This window comes from Urocitellus parryii, chromosome 1, assembly GCF_045843805.1.
Source record: "Urocitellus parryii isolate mUroPar1 chromosome 1, mUroPar1.hap1, whole genome shotgun sequence".
Taxonomy (NCBI): Eukaryota; Metazoa; Chordata; class Mammalia; order Rodentia; family Sciuridae; genus Urocitellus; species Urocitellus parryii.
Window position 1 is genome coordinate 204,724,483 of NC_135531.1, and position 21,822 is coordinate 204,746,304.

The 21,822-nt window shown below is 38.9% G+C and overlaps 1 protein-coding gene across 4 annotated transcripts in view; it reads right to left on the minus strand.

Annotated features, from left to right (window-relative positions):
• Nucleotides 1–5,871: 5,871 nt before the first annotated feature.
• Nucleotides 5,872–21,822, minus strand: part of Mmadhc (metabolism of cobalamin associated D) — an 84,025-nt gene continuing 68,074 nt past the window's right edge. For 3 of the 4 annotated variants that reach the window (XM_026388595.2, XM_026388613.2, XM_026388604.2), the window contains exons 8-10: nt 15,701–15,764; nt 15,105–15,183; nt 5,872–6,000 (exon numbers count right to left, since the gene is read on the minus strand). In XM_026388595.2, coding sequence (XP_026244380.1) covers nt 5,901–6,000; nt 15,105–15,183; nt 15,701–15,764 — 243 coding nt within the window. In that variant the 3' untranslated portion in view covers nt 5,872–5,900. The remainder of the gene's footprint in view (nt 6,001–15,104; nt 15,184–15,700; nt 15,765–21,822) is intronic. The other variant, XM_026388628.2, reaches the window with a different exon arrangement.

Sequence of the window (21,822 nt, forward strand, 5' to 3'; positions counted from 1 at the left end):
GTTCTGCGTCTATTGTAACCTAGATTATTGATTTGGAATACATGCATGAGCCGGAGGAGGACCTGGAACCCTCTGAGATGTCAGGAGTATGTTATGTGGACATGTATACACATTTGTTTTTCAGGAGAAAGGCAATGGAGCACTGCTTTAATTACAATCATGAATCCAGTTACAGCTTTAGAATTTTAAAACTTTGAATCCAAAACGATTGGTCTATTTCCTTTGAGATTCTGACTGAGTTCCTGAAAGAGCAGCAAGCAATTTGCTTAATTTAATTTTCCCAGCCTTTTTCTCTCAGTCATATTCCCTCAGCTGCATGGGAGGATAAAAAGGAAGATGTAAAATTTGGTGTATTTGTAAGGGCGGCTAGAAAAGAATTTTCCCAAACTTAGTGGAACTGATACCATCAAACCCTTCATGGAACTGGGGAGACTGGCCTTGGCTTTGGGCCCAGTTATGCTCCAGGAGATCCTGGATTCCACATGGGCCAGTGGTGTCCACAGAGTCCCAAAGCAGGATGGGGGGTCATTTTCTTTAGGTGTTGGTTTCTATTCTTGCGTAGCTAATCTAGACAGAGAGGATTTAGAATGAAAGGAAGATGTGTGGGTGTTAGTCGTAATTCATTTTGAGGGCCCAGTGACTCAGCCAGCTGCTTTCTCTATCTGCAGTTCTTACTACCAAATAACCTTCTCCTCCCAAATTCCCAGAGACTCAGGGAGAAGGTTCTCCATTAAATTGTCTCTATATTAACAGTATAATATACTAGAATGAGAAAAAAGGTAGATTTTGGGATTAGTAAAGAGACTCCATGGGAAGTTTTTTTTTGTTTCTTCTAGATCTTACTTTTGAGGTAGAGGATACAATTTTTGCCATCTTTCCTACATTTTCGGCACCCAAAGTTGTATTTCTTTGTTCTCCCTTGTAAATCCTTTAAACAATATTTATTTTTGTATGGCATAACTGGAAACTAAAATATATTCTAAAAAAAAATTCTTTATTCTGAACAAAATGATCAAATTAGAATTACTTATTTTTCAACCATGGTAGAGCTTGTAATATATGTTTGTTGAAAGTTATCTATAATACTTCCACTGGTATTGAGAAAAGTTAATATGTCATGAGCAGGAGTAATGTGTTTGTCTCAAGGTTCTTGCTCATGGTTTCCTTAGTGGTGTTGTCCCAAAAATATGCTGGTAGAGACCATCACTGGTCTGAACTTTTCTGCAGGGTTATGGGACATGTTTGCATGGAACTTGGAGGAGCCATGACAGTGTTGTGAGGATCCATCTGTCCAGCATAGGAAATTCTCTGGCTCATAAAAGGAGATCCCCTCAGGGACCCAATATGAACTGACAGCAGTAACCTTGATACAAAATAATCTAAATTGTATTACATAGCCTTAATTCAGAGTTTGGTAGGCTTATCAACTTGTTGCTTATAATTGGGGCTGGGATAGTAGAGGGAAAGTAAGCAAGACACTCATTAAGCAACTCCTGTGTGCCAGGAACTATGCTAAGCACTTTACGTAATTTAGGTCATATAATCCCAGTGAAAGCTCAGTGAGGAATATTACTGGTATTTAGACTTTAGAAATGAAGGTACTGAGGCACAAAAAAAAAAAACCCTCAATAACATGAAGCCTTTTCTTTAGATTTAGATTATATGTGATGAAGCAGGATTTAAGAGGAAAGGAAAGTGGAATTATTCTCCTAGGAAAACTTCCAGGCTTGACTTCATAGAAATTTGTCCATCTTATCATGTGGAATTTATTTTGTGCAGGATGCCTTTGCAAGTGTCCCCAGGTGATTTTTTGTTTTTCCTCTAGAAAGTAAGGGTATGGCTTCCTCATTTGTCTCTCTTGCTGAAAGAGGAGATGGTTGATCTTGCATCTAAAGATGCTTTAACCTGGGTTCTCTCCCCAGTACCACAAATAAGTGAATAAAGAAATATGCTACAAGACAATGAAAATTTAATGTTGTACATATCTACATTTTTGTGCATGGTCACACTCCACTCACATTTTCCAAGTACTGCATGTGATTTGAACAAGAGATAAGAAAGTGACCACATCAGAGCTTCCCTGGCTGGTGTATAGAGGGATCCTGTCTACAGTGGTACAGATTCCTCCACCCCCTGGGGAGTTATTGCAGACCGCACAGATGTGCTGCATGCACCCCCTACACCTGTTAAAATGATTTTTGTTTAATTATCTTGAAAGAAAGCAGTTTGTTCACCATCCCCAGCCTCAAGGAACCAAGGAAGGGCCATTCATGTTGAAGGTCCAGGACTGGTCAGCCATCTGACTTTTCTACCACATTAAATTTTCCATTAAATCCTCACCATTGGTGATGGCTTGGAGTGCAAAGAGCCATGGTGTGTATATTACCGTATGTGCCACATATTTATTTTTAGATTCTCTTCATTCATGTCAATATGAGATTAATGCCTAGATGTTGTAAATATTGTACATTTTGTAAATCAATGAATAAAGATTTTAAGTGTTATCTCAACAGACTCCTTTCTGCAAATGTGCATATCAATCAAAGATTAATGCACCCAGGTTATGTACAATGCTCTGGGCTTAGCACCACAGGGAACTTCCCTCCAGAAGCTCCCTTTCCGGTTGTACAGATAAGACATACATGCATGAAAAGATACAAGGCAATTCACCCATACCAAATGATTCATATGGACTTTAAGTGTTATAAAAAATCAAAGAAAGATTATCAAACTTCAATCACATCTACACTTCCTCTTGAACATTTCTTTGTTACTTCGGGAAATATAAAGGTGTTATGTATGTGTATTGTATAAATAGATCATCCAATAACCTTTATTTATTTTGTTTTACTTATATTTATTTATTCTTTTGTAGTGCTGGGGATCAAATACAGGGCCACATGCATGCTAGAAGTGCTCTACCCTTGAGCTATATCCCCAACAAATTTTAAATATTATTCTATTCTTAGGGTGAATTATTTTAATGATAAACAATAGAAAATATCGACTCTTGATGATTTCTCCTGCAACAAGAAACATTCATTTTTATCTATACAATGCATTTATTTTATTTCTCTTATTAAAACAATAGATTGAAAGCAAACTTGAAAAGCTTCAGCTTGTTTGTGACTCCAGGTTATTATTTAATGTTCTATATTTTTAAAAATATGCCTTTTCCCCAAAGTTAGAGGTTTTCTATTATGTTTTTTATCGGTGATGTAATTGCTGTTTTTTAAAATGTTGCAATTACATAAAGATAGTTCTAGCATTGACCTCCATGAGCAGCTCCGTGTATGTAACATAAACGGCACTTCAGGTGGACAATGTTTTTAGAAAATATGATTTTGAAAACACAAACTTACATGTTTAAAAAGATCTTTCACTTTATGAATGCATTCCTAACATATTTGTAAGACTTTATTTACAAAATTTAGGTCATATCAGTATGTGAAGTCAGAGGTGAGGCTTTGTCTACATTATAGTTTAATTTAACTGAAATGCTTAAAGAAGACTCACAAATGTTCTTAATAAATTTTCCTTAACTTACAGGAGTGAAATATTTGAAAATGCTTTGAGCATGTGTTATTAATCCTTACTGTAACTGGGAGAATTTGACCTTAGAGAGTCAGACATTTTTCCATGATTGCACAGAAACTTGGGGCAACACTGAGCCATAAATATGAAGCATTATGGCTTCAGTTTGGACTCCTCTCCTCTGGGATCTACTGTGAAACACATCTATGAATTTTTTAAATATAAAAGTTTCTGACCTATTTTGTTGCCATAAAACCAATGCAGATTTCCAACATGCCACTCAAAGTAGGCTTGATTCTCATCACTCTCATAGCTGACTTTTAAAACCATGGCTTCTCCCATTGGCAAATTGCTATTATCTTAGTATTACCTTTTGCAAAATTGAACTTCATTGCAGTTTCTGGAATTAATAAGATAGGTAGAAAAATTCTATGTATGGTATTTTAAACTAAGCAGAAACTTAAAATCCAGAGCTGAGAAATGACTCCTCAAGGATTCTCTTTTCTTTTCTCCTAATAGCAAGCATGATTGTTTTACATGATTTTATTTTCAAAGCACTTTCATATACATTTCTTCAGTTGATCAACATGACCTCATTTCAGTTTTGATAGCTAAAGCATTGCAGTGGTTAAGGAGGCCCCACTGTTGGTTTACACTACAAGAACTTTGATTCCTGATCCACAGCTTTGTTCCAGGATGATATGCATGATGGCCTCACCCTTCTTTGGCATTTTACAAAAAAGCAATTTCTCAGGTCACAAAACATCTTGTCCACTTTTAAATTTTATACAGGAGAGAAAAGAACCCCAGAGAACTCTGATCATTTGTCTCTGAGAGTACCATATTACTGTGTTAAAGAAAGGATAGAACTCATCAAAATGTCCTTTATTTGATACTCAAAGCAATTATGACCTGGGTAATGGGAAACAGCCTAAAGGTATTCTCTTTCTTTACTTACCCTGCAGCAATCAGAAGTACATGAGGACTATCATGGTGGGGAAGGACAGACAAAAATCACTAGAAAGGGCAAACTTTTGCCAAAAATGTAAGCTAGCCTGATGGAAAAAGATTGTTCATTCTAACTGGAGAAGAAAATATTCTTTAAAATAATCACCATCAAAATCATGTCCAAAAAAAGCAGAATAGTTTGTTGAAGTTAGAGAGTGGTTATTCATAAACAGTTTTCTCAAGGGGCTATTGCACATCCAGAATCAAACCTGGAGTTTATGCATCCACAGAAGTCCCCCTGTGGAGGTCATAGGGAGCATGTTGTCAAAGCAGGGAAAGTGTGTCTGAAAATGAACAAAAGACCACCAGAATGCAGTCATATTGCAAAAGGAAAGCTAAAAATAAGTCACACCTCAATAAGTTCATTCATCTTTGAGAAGATTTCACAATCAAGACACCATTTGACCCTTACTCTATCTACAGAGAAGCGTGACTCTTGTGTCCCACAGAGTCTGCACCAGAGTCTGAACACACCATCTGTCTTCGCCCTGGGGTTCACTGGGTGATAGTTGTTGGTCCAACCACACAGCTGCCTCTGGCTTTGCTCCCACCCTAGCCTCTCCCAACAGTAGAATAGGACTATGAGTAACTTGGAACCCCCGTCACAAAGTGGCTGAGAAGACAAGTGAGATCAGGCTTGAGTCACATCACATTGAGGTGTTAGGGGTGAGGTGCTGGGCAGACCTCAGCAGTGAGAGAGGACGTATTTGGACTCATTCGTGATTCAGCCTGGCTTGACTGGCACCTATCAACTCTGGGCTTATCCCTACTTTTAAATACTAATAGAATTGGGCCCACCCCTGACTTGAATATGTTTAATTAATGACCCTGTGTGTTTTGCATAGAATCTAAATACCAACCAAGTGTAGTAGGTAGAGATACACTCTTCTTGATGTGTGACAGCCCAAGACCAATGTGAATTGTGCAATCAGACCTCCCATGAACTCTCTTCTAAGACAGAAGCTCTGAAAAGTCTGTTTGGAGTACAATATTTGGGACATGAGCATAGATGGTGTGTTTGGATTACACTACAGTTGAAGATGTTGAGAAGAGCCAGAATAGATACTGGCTTCATTTTAGAGGTGATAGAAGACTCAGGAAATGTGGCATTTAATCTAAGACCCAAAAAATGAAAAGAGTTAACTTGTAGGACAGACATTAAAAGATCCTGGACATTGGATTTTAGGAAAGCTAAGAGGTCAATCAATCTTAGGAGAAGATGGTAATTAACTGTGGATAAATATAACTGGAAAATGAAGAAGTCTGTGTTACTCAACTTTTCATGCCTGTAAAAATGACACCTGACAAGAACAACTCAGAGGAGGACAGTTTTATTTGAGGCTTACAGTTTCATAGATTCAGTCCATGGATGACCAACTCTGTTGCTCTGGGTCCAAGGTGAGGCAGAACAGTGTAGAAGAAGAATATGGTGGAGGAAATCTACTCAGCTCATGGCATCTGGGAACCAGAGGAGAGAGAGAGAGAGAGAAAGAGAGAAGAATATTAACCTTCCAGGGCATGGCCCTAGTGACCTGCTTCCTTCAGCCATGACCCACCTGCCATAAGCCACTACCTAGTAGCCCATTCAAATTACTAATCCATTGAATGAATGAATGCACTGATGAGGTTACAGCTCTCATAATCTAATCATTTCACCTCTGACATTCCTGTATTACATAACACATAAGCCTGTCAGGGGACACCTCATATCCAAACCATAACACAGTCGAAATTTTATTTCTTCTAGACTGATCTTTAATAAAGCCGCATCTGTGTTTACTATTGTCATCCCTGATGGTTGTTTTGTGTGTCATGTCTGTTAGCTATTGGCTGCCCATTAAAATCACCAGCAGTAGAGAGAACTTTAAAACTACCTGATGTTTTAAAGCTCCCTAGACCAAATTGATTAGTTCCCCAGACCAAATCAATCACCTTCATGTTACAGGAAGTGGGACAGTGAGGGTCTCTCTGTGTGTTCACTTCAATAACACCAGGGTATGAAGTGGCCTTCTGGGAATCTAATTGGTACTAGGATCCCTAGATCCTCTCTTGAATGGCCCCAAATTGTCAGAAGACAGGGATCTCGCCCTCTGGTCCACTGAGGTGAATATTTCACTTAGTTTAGGAAAGGCTTCTTTTGAAAGCATTTCCTGGATCCTTACTTTCACTTTAAGATTTGCCAGATGCCTGGTACCCAGAGATCATTATTCTTGGTACCTGCACAAAGGGAACGAAAGAGTTGACAGAACAGAGCAACCTTTGGAAGGCCTCAGAGAGCAACTTGCATGAAATATTGTAGATTATAGTGGATAACAACTATCTTCCAATTTGGAGAGCAAGGTGAAGCGCATCAAGAGAGACAATGACAGGGCTGAGGATGGGCTGCTCCTGATGGAGAGCAGTCAGCAGGGCCTCTGCAAGGAGGAAAAGCATGGCAGGATGGACCCTGGGAGTTTCCAGAAGTGAATTGTGTAAGGATATAAAGTCAGAATTACCAAGGTTAGCACCAAGGTCACACCAAGAAAGGGCAAGAGCCTGTTCAATCCCACATGTGGATAAGGGGTAGGTCTCAGATGAGGTGGCAGAAGGATCATTTGATGATGCTATGTACAGGAGGCTAGAGGGGAAGGAAGCAAATGTCCCTCTTCTAATTCTGCACCTTCACTCTGAAACTTGAGCTTTGATATGCTGAGAATAAACCCCAATGTACTCAGGACCCCTGGCATACTACAACAGTGAATCCCAAAGCCAGCTACCCAACAGAAGCACCTGAGCTTTCAAAAAATAATAAGGACCAGACCCCACATCTAGCAATTCTAAATGAATTCTTCTGGGATGCCTTAAGATATTGAACAGTTTTAAAGCTCCACCCACTCCAAGTGATTCTATTGGACAGCTATTAACCAACAGACCTGAAGATCTAAATAACTATCAGGGATGAATACTCATGGTTACAAAAGTAGCCTTAGTGAAGAAGAGTCTAGAAAAATTAACCACGACTGTTTCGTGGCCATTCAACTTTCAAGTTATATTCATGTCCACCAGGGACGAATGGTGCCTGAACACAGAAGGCACATCATAAGATTTTGTTGAATAAATACATGAAATGAGGGAAAAGATTAAAGCACCATCTCCAAGCATCACCGCTTGTTAGTGACCGAACAAGAGTTAAAACCAAGATTGCCTTTCTGCTAGTTCTGGCCTCCATCTGACACATTTTCACATATTAAATTTGCACCAAAACATTTATAATGTCAAATGCTGCAAAACTAGCATCTCTTGCTGGTTGCAGCATGAATTGTTAGAGCTCTTTTGCAAAGCAATTAGGCTGAATGTGTTGAGGGCTATGAGAATGGACATATCCTGACCCAATAATCCTATTTCTATTAATGGTCTGAAATACAGAAACACTGCTATGAAGAAATTTGTTCCTTGCAGCATTATTTGTAACTCAAAAAAAAAAATCAAGACAATTTAAATGTGCAGGAGTAGAGGAATAGCTAAGTCAATAACTGAACTTCCCCTCAGTGTAGTATCATCAAAAAGGATGGCCCTGAAGACGTTTTCAATGTCAAATGAAAATAGGAGCAGCACTAATGTCATATGTTCAATGTGTCATACCACCTAGGAAGCAAACATGTATATTTGGAGAAAATAAACCAAAATGCTTTCATTGTTTATGTAATGATGATAACTTTTTATTTTGCCTTTTTAAAGAATATTTTCCAATTTTCATGCAATGTGGTTATATTACTTTTGTAATGAAAAGCATAAATATAATAAACAGTTAAGACTATACATGTTAAGTTAATGGTCATGATTACTTTGCAGGCTGCCCCTCTGTGTAGTTGTTAGCCTAGGATAGCCCTTCAACACCTAGAGCCTGGTTCTCAGTGCTGGCTGCTCACAGCAGTCCCCAGGGAGCTTTCAAAACCTGGACCCCAGCCCCAGAGATTCAGATTATGCGGATCTTGGATGAGAAATCTGAATATTATGTTTTAAAAAGATTCCTTTTTAATAAAACTATTTATTTTAAAATAATTTCAAACTTACAGACAGGTCTAAGAAGATCCATTAATTTTTTAATTTTGCCACATTTGAGTTATCATTTGCCTTCTCTTTCATCATACAATAATTGCTACTTATCTTCTGAGCCATTTTTTAAAAGCTTTCAAACATCATGCCCTTTATCCCTCACTACCATTTGGAGATGACATAAGCCGAAGGTTCATATGCTGGAGACTGTCCCCAGGGTGGCCGTGTTTGAGATGGTGGAATCTTCAAGAAGGCAGTCCCAGTGGAAGGTGAGTAGGTCATTAAGGGAGTGCTGCCCTTGGAAGGGATTAATGTAGCTCTGGTGGGACCCCATGGGCTCCTGAGAGAGCAGGTGGTTATAAAAAGAGCAAGCCTGTCTCTTGTACTTTGTGGCTTCCTGTGTTACCTTGTGACCTCTTCTGCTTGTTCTCCTCCATAGTGAAGCCATCCATTACGAAGCCTTCCCCAGAGGCCAAACAGACATGGCCACCCAGTCTTGGACTTTCAGCCTCTGAAAGTTTGAGCTAAATGAACCTCCTTTCTTTATACACTACCCATCCTCATGTACTATAATGTTATTATAAAAGAAAACAAACTAAATCACCCCTTAGGAAATCTTAGCATTTCCTAAGAACAAAGACACTCACTAACATAACCAGAATGAAATTATCAAAATCAAAAAAATTTAACATTGAGACAATAATTGACAATCCATATTCGGATTCTAAAATCAGCATTTGACAAAGAAAGTAGTTCTTGTGGGGAAATAGTCTGCCTTCTAATTGCTACTCTGCCTATAAAAGCCAAGAGCTACACTAGGGCAGGAACCAGCCCTTACCCCAGAAGCAAGCCCTTTCCTTCTTTATCTGTTTTTTCAGCCTCCCTCCAATTCTGTGAGCTTCCCTTTGTTCTTATAACCAGGGCCCCTTTATTTCAGTCAAGTCCTCGTGTTAGCTGGGGTTGATTTCTGTTGCTTGCCACCTAAGACCCTGCTGGTTTGGAGTAGTAGAGCTGAAATTGCTCCAATACTTGGCTCCTTTCTGGGTTTCCTTAGGCCTGTATGAACTGTCCTAGGACATTGCCCCCTCTCCTTTATAGGACATAAGATGGTCCATAATACAGAAACTGAAGACCAGTGTCATTCCTGTCCACAGGAAATCACATCAGGCCATGGATCCAGGGACTCAATGGGAACCTTGGATCTCCCATACAAGAGTTCTTAAGAAAAGCCCTGGCAGACTGGGGCTCTAAGTGAGCAGAGAGCATGTGGAAAGCCTGCTTCTCCCAGCCCTAATGGCAGCCACAGCCAGGAACCTACAGCCACAGAATTTTAAAGTTTATTGCTTCTGACTGGATGGGAGCCAAGCGGAGGTTTGTTAAGCCTGAGCCTGTTGCGATCACTCCCTCATGGCTGAGTGAAACAAAAAGTGGTATCTGTGGACCCAGGGGATACACCAGCCCCTGGGCAGGATGTCAGAGCTGCTTTTGTCCAGCATTCTGCATTCAGGCATTCAGGTGCAGGGCTCTATGATAAGAGAGCTTTGACCAGGGATCCTCTGTCTTGGCATGTCTGCTCAGCTCCAGGAGCTGTGAGCTGTATATTTCTCTGGAGGATGTTTTAGGTGTTGAATAAAGCATTCTTTTCCTTTCTGCTTCCCACTCTCCACCCTATGTTGGTCAAATATGTGGGCATGTTGTGCCAAGAAGGATGGGGGAATCCAAGGTTCCCATTGAGCATTAGTGGGTTCCTCTCTCCCCTCTCTACTTCAGGACCTCTTCCTTCTCTCAAGCTTGTATACCAGGTCAAGAATGGCTCCAAATATTCATTAATAGGAGGAAGATTTAGACTCAAACTCTGGCCATGAAAAGAATGTAATTGTGGGGGTAAATATTTGCTACTTTCAGTTGGTCAAAAACATAGATTTTAAGTGTTCCCAACCACAAGAAATTTATAAGCAAATGAGGTGATATATTAATTACCTTGATTTAGCCACTCAACAATGTACATATATATAAAAATATCAGTGCTGAAAATCCGGAAATAAACAGTGTATGCTGCAATGAAAAGGTGAAATGGAATGAGCATCAGTTTTGATTAACAGGCTTAGATTCGGTCATAGCTTGGTCACCAAAAAGCTAAGTGACCTCAGTCAAATTTCTTTACATTGTTTTGATGCTCAAAGGGGACCATGGGAAATCTCTTAGGGCTGAACCTCACATACACTGAGGTGATGAAAATGTGCGTTGGTCTCTCTCCTAATCAGCCTCTTGAACAAGGAGCATCATTTTTGAACCTCCTGCATCTGGCACATAGTGACTGCTGAGGAAATTTTCATTTACTTGAATTGTATAAATTTATAGTAGTGTCATCTGATTTAGGTTTGAAATTCATAAGACTATTCACTATTCCCATTAGACTAGATGGAGATCCAACCTGACCTTTTTAGTGTGGACTAATTGTCCCTAACCTGTAATTTATTGCAAAATAAGTGATCTCGTGGCAGCATTGGTAGATTGCAGCTTGAGGATAGAGCTGGGATATATTTAATAACACATAAGAAATGTCATTATGCCAGAGTTTATGTCCAATGGGAAATCCATTTTCAGATCACAAACAAGCAGAAATCTCAAATAACTTTTGTAGGTACAGAGAGAAGAAAGCCTGGATCCCGTGGAGAGACCACAAATGGAAGTGAAAAAATCAGATACAGATGCAGATCTCCAATAGGTTCAGAGCTACTGCATAGCACACGCCCAGGATGTGGTTGACAGAGCAAAGCTTTCCTTAGAAATCAATGGGCCAAAGCAGGTTGATCTTAAAGCAGAGGGATAGGCAGTGACCAATAATGGGAGCTTGGATTAAGAAATGGTCCTGGTAGGAAAAGAACAAAGTGGGTTATAATGAGCAAATGAGAAATTTAGGTGAAAAAATTACAAAAAAGTACTACATTGGGATCATTATTTCTCTATATTCTCAAAGGATGTGTGTAGCAGCTCTACCTATATCCCGTTAGCTTCTCAGCCTTGCTCTGGTTTTGCATGAAGACATCCTATCCTGAGACATCGGATTTTGCATATGGCGTGCCTGGTGTCAGATCTGCAGGAAGAGTTCATAACCAGTCTCCCACAAATCCAAAGGTATCAAGGTACAAGTGATCAAAGCTAAAAGCCAAGGAAGGAGGAAATGTTTGCACCTTAAGCTGGAGAAGAGAAAGACATTCCTTAAGCTCCTGAGGAGAAATCACTTTTTAAAATTTTGTAATGAAATGATGCATTGGTAGACTGAAGTAAAACAACTGTTTTTACTCAGAACAAAATTGAGTAATTCATTGGAAAAAGCATTCAATTGAGTGATGAGGACAATTTTCTTATTATTTCAATATACTCGTTGAGGTTAAATGTGTGCAGTTCAAGCAAACATTGGAGTCGACAGAGCATAGCTCTCCGGTGTTTGGAGGACAGTGACATTGAATGCTACATAAATACTCATTGTGGTGTTGCATTCCTGCTGCATGCTACTGCTTTTACCTGTGGGTCATCAATGAATTGGAACTATTCTAATAAGCTGTCGGTACAAATGGATGTGAAAATGTCATGTCCTATGTCGTAAAAACTGTTCTGTTCGTCTGATGCTGACTGAGGCAGCGACCTCAGATTCTGGCAGAGCCCAGCAGCTCATTCTGTATTAGCAGCATGGCAAGTGTTAAGGGGTGTGGCTTCCATGTTTATACATAATCTTTTCAAAGTACTTTAAGATAGTATTGTTGACCTTGGCAGAAAGGTGAGCTCATAGGTGGGCATGGTGGCACACCTATAATCTCAGTGATTTGGGACACTGAGACTGGAGGATCACAAATTCAAGACCAGCCTCAGCAATTTAGCGAGGCCCTAAACAACTTAGTGAAACCGGGTATCAAACAAAGGAGGGGAGGGGCTGGGGATGTGATTCAGTGATAAAGTACCCCTGAGTTCAATCCTCATTACCAAAACAAAACAAATGAACAACAACAACAATAACAACAACAAAAAAAAAACCCACAAAACTCATTAACATTAGCCCTGCCTGAAAGGTGGGAATATAAAAACACAAAAATGTAAGTGAGGGAAAAGTACCAGAAAATTCTGTAGGCAACAACATATGGTCTTAATGAAATCACCTAATTCCACTAGACCTTGGGGGCATCATTTGATGAAGGAACAGAGATTCAATCAGTGATTTGAAAAGTGGTTTTCTTGTTGCCCTGCATACTAATATTTTGCAGAGTAATTCAATGCACACATTTCTTTGTATACAAAAATATAACTGAAATGTTGCACAAAAATTTATGAACCAGGCTGGGGTTGTGGCTCAATGGTAACGCACTTGCCTAGCATGCATGAGGCACTGGGTTTGATTTTCAGCACCTCATACAAATAAATAAAATAAAGGTCCATCAACAACTAAAAAAAATCTTTAAAAAATGTATGAAGCATCACAATATACATTATTTTATAACGTGTTAATATTGTCTATATTCAATTCTATTCCAGTTTTTTTTTTCCAGTGTTAGGAATTGAACCCAAGGCCTTCTGCACGGTAGGCAGGTACTCTGCCACTGAGTTATATCTCCAGCCCTCCAGTTCACAATTTTTTTAAAAAAAATATATTTATTTTGATACATTACATTAGTTTCATGACCAGCTATGGGTTACAAATTTAGTTTGAAATTGATGAATTTTGATCACTAATCACCCTTCCAGTGTTCATTTCCTATTATATTCCTAAAGACAGGAAATTGGGACTCAATGCCTGGTCTAGATAATAATCCCCCTCATTGCTAGGGTGTTGTGATAGGGTAAGGATTTCATATACACTCTTCTACTAATTCAATCTGGTGTGGCCCTGAGATCTTTCTACAAGTCATTTCATCAACCAATGGTTTGAAATTTTTTGATTTGTTGATTAATTTACTCTACAAATCTTTTATTTTGGAAGCCAAACCTGGGTTTGAATCAAAGCTTCACTAGCTAAAAGCCCTCCCTAATCTCCAAACTCTTGCTTATATAATGGGGATAAATGAGCTTGTGGAGAGGACAGGCCATAAGCTATGTGAGCCTGCAGCACAGTGCTGGCTTGGGGTGGGCACCTAATAAATGGCACTTTCTGGACAGCTTGCTGGGCACTGTGTTGGCCCCAGTGTAATAAGGAGAACAGCCTGGAGGTCATCCATAAGTGACTGCAATGGTTCTCGTGCTCACACTCCTGCTTCTTTTTGTTTTGTTTTGTTAACTGCTTTTTAAATTTAGCAATACATCACCCACATTTTTCTGTCAGCAAGTAGAGTTGTAGGAGCTAATTTTTAATGGTTGGTTAGTATTACATTTTATGGTTGTACCATAATTTATTTCACCATTTCCTCTCCTTTTTTTTTTTTACAAAAGGCATTTCTAGTTTTATATTTTGAAAAAAAATTACATAGAGGTAATGTATGAACATTGAAATATGAAGTAATTAAGTAGAAAACTTGCAATCAGAAAGGTAAAACCTCCTTTTTTACTCTCACCTCTTCCCATTCTGCAGCAATAACTACTCTTGAGTATGCTTTATGTATGTTCTATTGTGAATATACTTTTATAATTATGTGAATGAGTTCATATATACATATAGAAAGCAAGTTCTTCAGTATGCCTTTTAAAATTAAAAGGGGACATCTTTATTGTTAGCACAAGTGGATCTACTTCATTCTCTAAGCAGCTCTATGAATTTTATTTCATGGATAGACCATAATTTATTCAAGCCATCTCCTACTGATCCAAATTCAGCACACTCTAAAAGTTGTTCTAGATTTTGCTATCATAAACAATTATGCAGTGATGCCTGTGCACCCTGTGGAGCTTATGCTAGAATAACTAATAAAAGTGGAATGGTTTTATGCATTTAAAAAGTTTTGTTCTATGTTGCCAAGTGACTCTCTAGTGTGCCAATTTAGGCTAATACTAACATCATATGAGTCAATATCCATACACCCTCCCCAAAAGTTACTATTCCATCAATATTTTATATTTGATCTCTTATTTTCTCATTTGGAAATATTAACAAGAATACTGACATCAACTCAGAGGAGGAAAGTATCGATAAGGGAGGTTGCCCTCCTTGTCCTTTCTGGAATTATTTGGGCAAAGAGCTCCTCAAAGGAAAAGTCATTATACCTTCCAGAAGAGATCTGACATTGGCCATTGTCTCTATCTGCAGAACACAAGTTTTTCTGAAGTCTTTAAGTATCCACTGTGTGTCAGATCATGAATCAAAAGACAAACAACAAGCCTGGATACTGTTAGCTCTCTCCAACATGGGCTAAGATGCCTCTGGTATGACTGATGTCACCTTCTTCCCTTTATTCTACCAACTGAAAGGTAGTTATAATAACACCGCCTTTTGTTATATAAGACTTGCTGATGAAGAAAGGACTCTGGGAGCCCAGTAGAATTCAACATGAACAAATGTTGAAATTATGTTGAATAGCTTTGGGATTGTCCTCTTAACTTACTTGCCATCTTCAGGCAGAAGAAAATCCTCCTTCACCATAACTCTTGCTCCTGGTTCTTTGCAAATCTGCATAATGTCTTCTGGAGATATATATATCAATTGATATATATATCAATTGATATTAGGTTTAAGCATAACAAAGTGCTGTATAAGGGAAAATACCTATTGTCAAAGCCAAAATATCAATGATAATAATGAAGAACTGGTAAACTGGCTTAAGACAACTATAGTAGATTCAAATGACCAGTTGATACATACAGAAGCAAGACATCCCTACTATTGAAAAGAAATGAACTTAGAAATAATTAAACCAAATATCCTCAATTCATTTTATGAATGAGGACATGAAAGCAGAGAGGTTGTGTAACTCATCCCAAGTCATACAGTATGTTGGTGGCATCTATATAACCTACAATAATACCAAATAAGAAATACATGCATACAGATGTTTGGTGTTGAAAGAATACTATTTTAATATATAGAATGTTCCCATGCATGCTGAATAAATTGAAGTATGGAATCCACTTAAATTAAATGGATACAAGATCCAGTGGATTCTATATTTCCAGTTATTTTTGAATAGACTATTGTTATTACCTTTCTGGTGTGATTTCTGTTCTTCTAGAACAAATTCCTGCACAGCACCACGGTCTGTGAAACCCTAGATTAATAAATAAATAAATAAAATAAAATAAAATAAAATAAAATAAAAAATCCCCTGTAACTGTAAAGATCTCATCTTGGTCCTGTTAAAATAGGATGGGCACAGGCAGGTTCTGGGCTACACCCACATTCAAGGATTATTTGACCAAAAGTTTTTTATCTTCTCAGAGAAGCTGCTGTTGTCACTAATAGCAAAATCAATAGGAAAAAATAACTTTAATTTGGAAAATTCTAGTACTTCCAACTGTGATACAGAAAAGATAGTGAGCAAGCTCAGGAGACATCAGTGAGAAATTTGTGAAGTTTCCCTTTGGAAATTGGGTGGGACACAGGAGCTTGTCCTGAACTCAAAAAATTCTGGCTCTTTTGAAAAGCAGGGCAGAGGCTGCTTGTCAGCTTGTGTGGTAGAAGCAGAATATTCATCACACCTGGCCTTGCGGTAAGAAAGACCCCCCTAGGGCAAAGTTCCTGGTGCACCTGCTATAAGGAGCACCTGCTGGCGGCCATAGAGAAGTGATGGAGCAGCACTCTGGCGCCTAATGTGTGACATATTTAAAATTTATTATTATTTTAAAATTCATTATCATCTGCAAGTTGGCTCCATGAATCTTCTTCTGGAATTAAGGCTTAAAGCAGAACTGATCTCTGGAATATCCATTCTTTTGGAAAAGACTATGGGGAATCAGATCATTGATGGAAAACCGCAAAGCTATCTAAGCTTTCCATCAGGAATTGTGCAGTTTCACATTCTTTGGCATTTCATTGGCCAAAGGAAGTCATGTGGCCACGCTACTGTCAGCGGGGCAGGGTAAAGCAATACACGCCTCCGCCGTCAGGAGGCTCTGCAAACCACCTGGCGAGGACAAACCCAGTGGGAAGGGCTGTGAACGTTCAGGAACAATTACACAACCTACCTCTGGGACTTCGACCCATCTGAATGAACCCAGAAACAGTGTTCTTCAAAAATCATCAGGCTCATGCCTTCTGGACTGTGCTAACTGGTTGCTCTCAGGTCAAGGGCACCAATGTTAGGTTATGATTTTAAAACTAAATATGGATTAAGGTCAAGTTTAACAGGGATGTGTTTTTTACTCTGTGCAACCCGCATCATCCCACATCCTTTCCTCAGTACTACTGTAGGTAGGTTTGATGTGATTCCTGTGTTTTCCAAAACTAGACAACCAGAAAATGCCCATAGGCTATTTTCCTAAAAGGCTAATACTTTGTCTTTTTTTAATATGGAAAAATTGTTGAAAAGGGTATTTTGAATTGCGGCTGTAAAAGAAAAATCCAACTTTGAACAATTGCTAAGTCAATTTTCCTTTCTTGTGTGTTTAGATAAAACAGGAGGAAAGGCCAGCTGGTAGATTGGGAGTTTTAAAAAAAATGAATTCTACTTTTTTTTGGTAGTGGTTGTTCATGAAAATCAGTTTCAGATGATAATGAATCTGAAATACAAGTTCTGCTCCAGCAAAAGGTTTTCAAGGGATTATTTTGACTGTTTCTGGATAGCACCCTCAGGCCCTCTACCAGCAAAGATTCTTCCCGAAGTACCTTGTTTGAGCCAGGAATCTGCTCAGCAAAAATGCAAGATACAGAAACTTGGGGCTAGGAACTTTGCCAGGGGGACTTACAAGAATGAGTTCTGCAAGCCCCTCCCCTCAAAAGGTAGTAGTCACAGAGGGGAGACTCAAGTAAACAGGAAATTATATAAGAGTGACAGAACATTTAATTACAAAGGAGGGAAGTGTAACACACTCTTACAAAATGGGAAAGATGTTCTAGAGAGAATAACCTGTAAACTGAGAAGTGAAGAATGAAGTGAGATCATCCAAGGGAAAGGAATCCTGGAAATTTTTTTGTGGGGCTCAATTGTAGATCCTCAGAAGGAGGCAAAAGGGGCAGGGCCTGTGATTCCCTCATTGAAGCCTGCAACACTCAGCTTTCTATGATAGAGCCTCTCACCTTTCCAGTTTTTGTGGGTTTTTTTTTTTCAAAATATTTATAAACTTATAATTTATTTTTTTTGTTTTGCTAAAATATTTTAAATACCGAAAAGAACAAAATACGCATGTACCTACAACTCAGGATTAACAAACATTATTGTTATGTCATTTTATTTAATCTTTTAGAAATACACGACTACCAATAAATTTGGAGTTTTCTAATAACTTTTTCCTGGTCACACTTCTCTTCATTCTTCTCTCCTTGGAGTTAACTGCTATTATGAATTTTGTAACTAGTTCTTATTTTTATGTTTATCAAAATGTACTAATAAATAACATTGTTTTATGTATGCAAATTTTATGTAAATAATCCCCTGAACATAATATTTTGTAAAGTGAATGTTTTTCAGTATTATTCATCATATGAATACTCCAATATTAATTTGGCTGTATCGCTGCTATCAACATATGGATTATTGTCCACTTTTTGTTCTCACCAGAAAGACTGCAGTAAAAGTCTTGGTATGGAGTTATTTATCTACTTACTTATGGTTTCATGTTTGGTTAGGGCATTACCTGAAAATGTGATGGCTGCTCAACGAGAAATCACATTTTAAGTTTTATTCAACATTACTATCTCATAATAAATTATTTGTTCCCATTTATTTTTTTCCTTGAAGTCTTGGTGAAAATGTTTCTTTTCTCTTGATCTTCACTGTTTGCCATCCTGTGTTAATTCATTTTAATTTGCAATTCTCCCATGAGTGAAGGTCTATGAGATGTAGACTTTTTTTATTATTGTAAATGATACTTTTCTTTTTTTTTAAAAAAAAGCTTTAGTTGTTCTTTTTAAATATACATGACAATAGAGTGCATTTTGACATATCATACATACATGGAGTATAACTTACTCTAATCAGAATCCCATTCTTGTGGATGAACGTGATTTTGTGGAACTACACTGGTTGTGTATTCATATCTGAGCATAGGAAAGTTGGATGTAGTCTTTCTCTAATACCTGGATATATCCCTCCTCATTGCTTCTTCCCTTGGTGATGTTGATTCCTTTCTCTTATCTTCAGATCCAGTGATCTTTTCCTCTCATGTACTCTCAATGGATAACTTCACTTCTTATTTCGTGGAAAAAATATTAAAAAATCAGAATAAAATGACATGATAAACCACCTTTGGACCTATCAGTGTTGCCTGTCTTCTCTCTAGTTATGGAGAAAGGTTCTTGCTCCAATTTAAGGACAGTTCTTCCTCTTGTAACATAAATCCTACCTCTCTTCATCTCCCAAAGCCTATTGTCCCTCCACTTTCCTCCCTGTGTCTTTCATTAGGGCAGCACACTTTTTCTGGTAAACAGCCAGATAATAAGAGCCTGATGATATCAGTCTCTATGTCCTAATTAGAAGAGGAGGAGGAGGAGGAGGAGGAGGAGGAGGAGGGGGAGGAGGAGGGAAGGAAAGAAAGAAGAAAGAAAGAGAGAGAGAGAGAGAGAGAGAGAGAGAGAGAGAGAGAGAGAAAGAAAGAAAGAAAGAAAGAAAGAAAGAAAGAAAGAAAGAAAGAAAGAAGAAAAATATTTTTAAGTGAGCAGAAGTGTCGATTTGGTTTGCAGTAATAGTTTGTCAGTCCTTGTCCTATATCATCAGTCATTTCTCCAGCTTTACTAGCTTTTCCCCCATCCATATGTAAGTATGCTGTAATGCCACCCATCTTAATAAACACTACTTCAACTAGGAAGTCAGTCATGATTTCTCATCTGAGCTCAAATGAAGTGGGAATCTATGTGGCAAGATGGAAAGTGCATGTAATAGGAGTAAGGAGAACTAGGTTTACCTATTTCGGTTATAAAAAGAAAATGTATATATATATATATTTAGACCTGGGACCTCTCTAGCTAGTGCCTCAGTTTCTCTACTTCCCTTTAAAATAAAATTTCCTAAAAGGGTGGTCTGTACTTGCCATATCCATTTCTCCTCTCCCTTTCTCCTTTGAACCTATTTCGGTCAGTTTTGGGTCCTCTCGCATGAAGCTATTATTTTCAAGGGTAGCAGCCTCCATCGTGCCAACTCCAAAGGCTAATTCCTCTGAGTGCCCTTTGAAACCCCTTCTTAACCTATCTCCTCCTTCTGGGTTCCTCCCATACCTCATGGCTGTTATGGTTTCTCTCCTTGACTAAATGCTTGGACATCCAGACCCTGGCTCTCTTCTGTCTTCTCTTCTAGATTGACCCTTTGTTCCCTAGATGATTCCATCCAGTCAGATGGCTTTAAATTTCAGCTTTATACTGATGACTCCCAAATTCATATCTTCTGTCCAAATCTCTCTCTTGAGCAACACACATACACACTCACCTTAAATTGGATGCCTAAAGGATAGCTCAGATTACTCACATCTAAAACAAAATCTGGATGTCTACCTTCCGAACTGTTTTCCCAAGATTGCCTTTGGATCATATCTTGAGTATGACTACATCTGAACAGCAACATTTTTTTTAAAAAAATTATACATGAAGGTAAGTTTCTTGAAAGAAAATTTTTACCCAAAGTAGCATCTGACATGTAAGTAGCCCCTTAGTAAATACTGGCTGAATGAATGGATGATTGTGTACTTGAAAGTATAAAGGATTTTAAACACAACTCCAAGACCACTTCTTTGTAGCTCATGTGCTTCTATCATGGGGCTCTGGGGGGACTGTGCCAAGGGCTCTGATGTGTGACGCCTGTGGCATAGATGCAGTGTTACCACCCCAGTGGAGGACGTTGCTGAGGCTTTTCCTGGCACCGTTCATTCCCACCCTGCCCTTCAACACCATTGGTCAACAATGGCTCTGTCCCTCTCACTACCTTTGTAGTTCAGAGACAGCTCCCCAGTCTGTGTCATCTGCCAGGCCAGTGACAACCAGTATGGATGGGGACGACCTGCCAAATTAGCTGTCTCCTTAGAAGTGAAGAATGAGAAGGTCACAGAATAGGCTTCTAGATCTAATTCACTATCCTTGTAGTTCATGGAAATTCCTCCCGAATTGGGGCAATATCTTGATTATCAGTACTTATCTTGTCTGGTGTTACAAACTGACATTTCTTTCTAAATTTCCTGGAGTTTTAGCAGAAAGTCAAGAGAGAAAGCATCAGTATCTTCAAACTACATTCTCCCCAATGTTGCCCCAGCCAACAGATGAAAGAATTTGCCTCTGGCCCCAACCCCTCATATCCAGAAATGAGAATCCAAGGTAATGAATCATTAGGCACAGTTTATAATTTTTATTAAAGGTTCTGCTTTTTTCATTTCCCAAATGCTACTTTCAGAAGTGTGAGGGTCTCACTAAAAGGCAGTTGATTCTGTAGTTCACTTTCTTAGACTCTGGGTTTGAACTGAACACACTTACATGGTGAGAATGGGAAAAGCAGGCGGCAGCTCTTGGGACCGAGGAGGGGTTTCTGCCTGTGTATCCCTCTGCACTCCTACCCTCTACTGTGACTGTGGCAGCTTGCCCCTGTAAATATATATGACAAGCAGAGACATGGCCTCTTTCAGGGCTCCGTGCTCAGCTGGGGGACCTAGCCAAGGGAGAGGCAGCTTATTCAAGGGGAACAACGAGTTCTCCTACTGTACTGGGTCTCAAATGTAGACACAGGATCTGTCAAAGGAGCTTCTCTGTTCTCCATATTGACAGCTCCTTCTCGCACCATGACGTGCGTGCTGCAGAAACATGACCTGGAACTGATGTGTTCTGACAGAAACAAGCTGGAAGATTTTAGACTCTTTTCCTTTTTCTCTCTTCCTGATGGTGCAGAACTGTTGAAGGGGGAGGGAGGCATGTGGCTGTCAGAAGAGGGCCTGAGTCCCATGGTCACAGCTAGCCTCAAAGCTGGGCTCCAAGGCCCACTGAATCCACATGTGGTTCCTTGGATTCTTGAAAGGTGACACTGTTCCCTGAATGTGGAATTTTACTATATAAAATAAAACAATATTGGAATATCTGCAAAATGGGGACTAAGAAGAATGGAGGAAATAAAAATCAAACTGAAGCTTTGCAGACCACAGGTAAATGTGATAACCAAGATAACAAGAAAGCAATACAGAAAAAGGACGCAATGAACT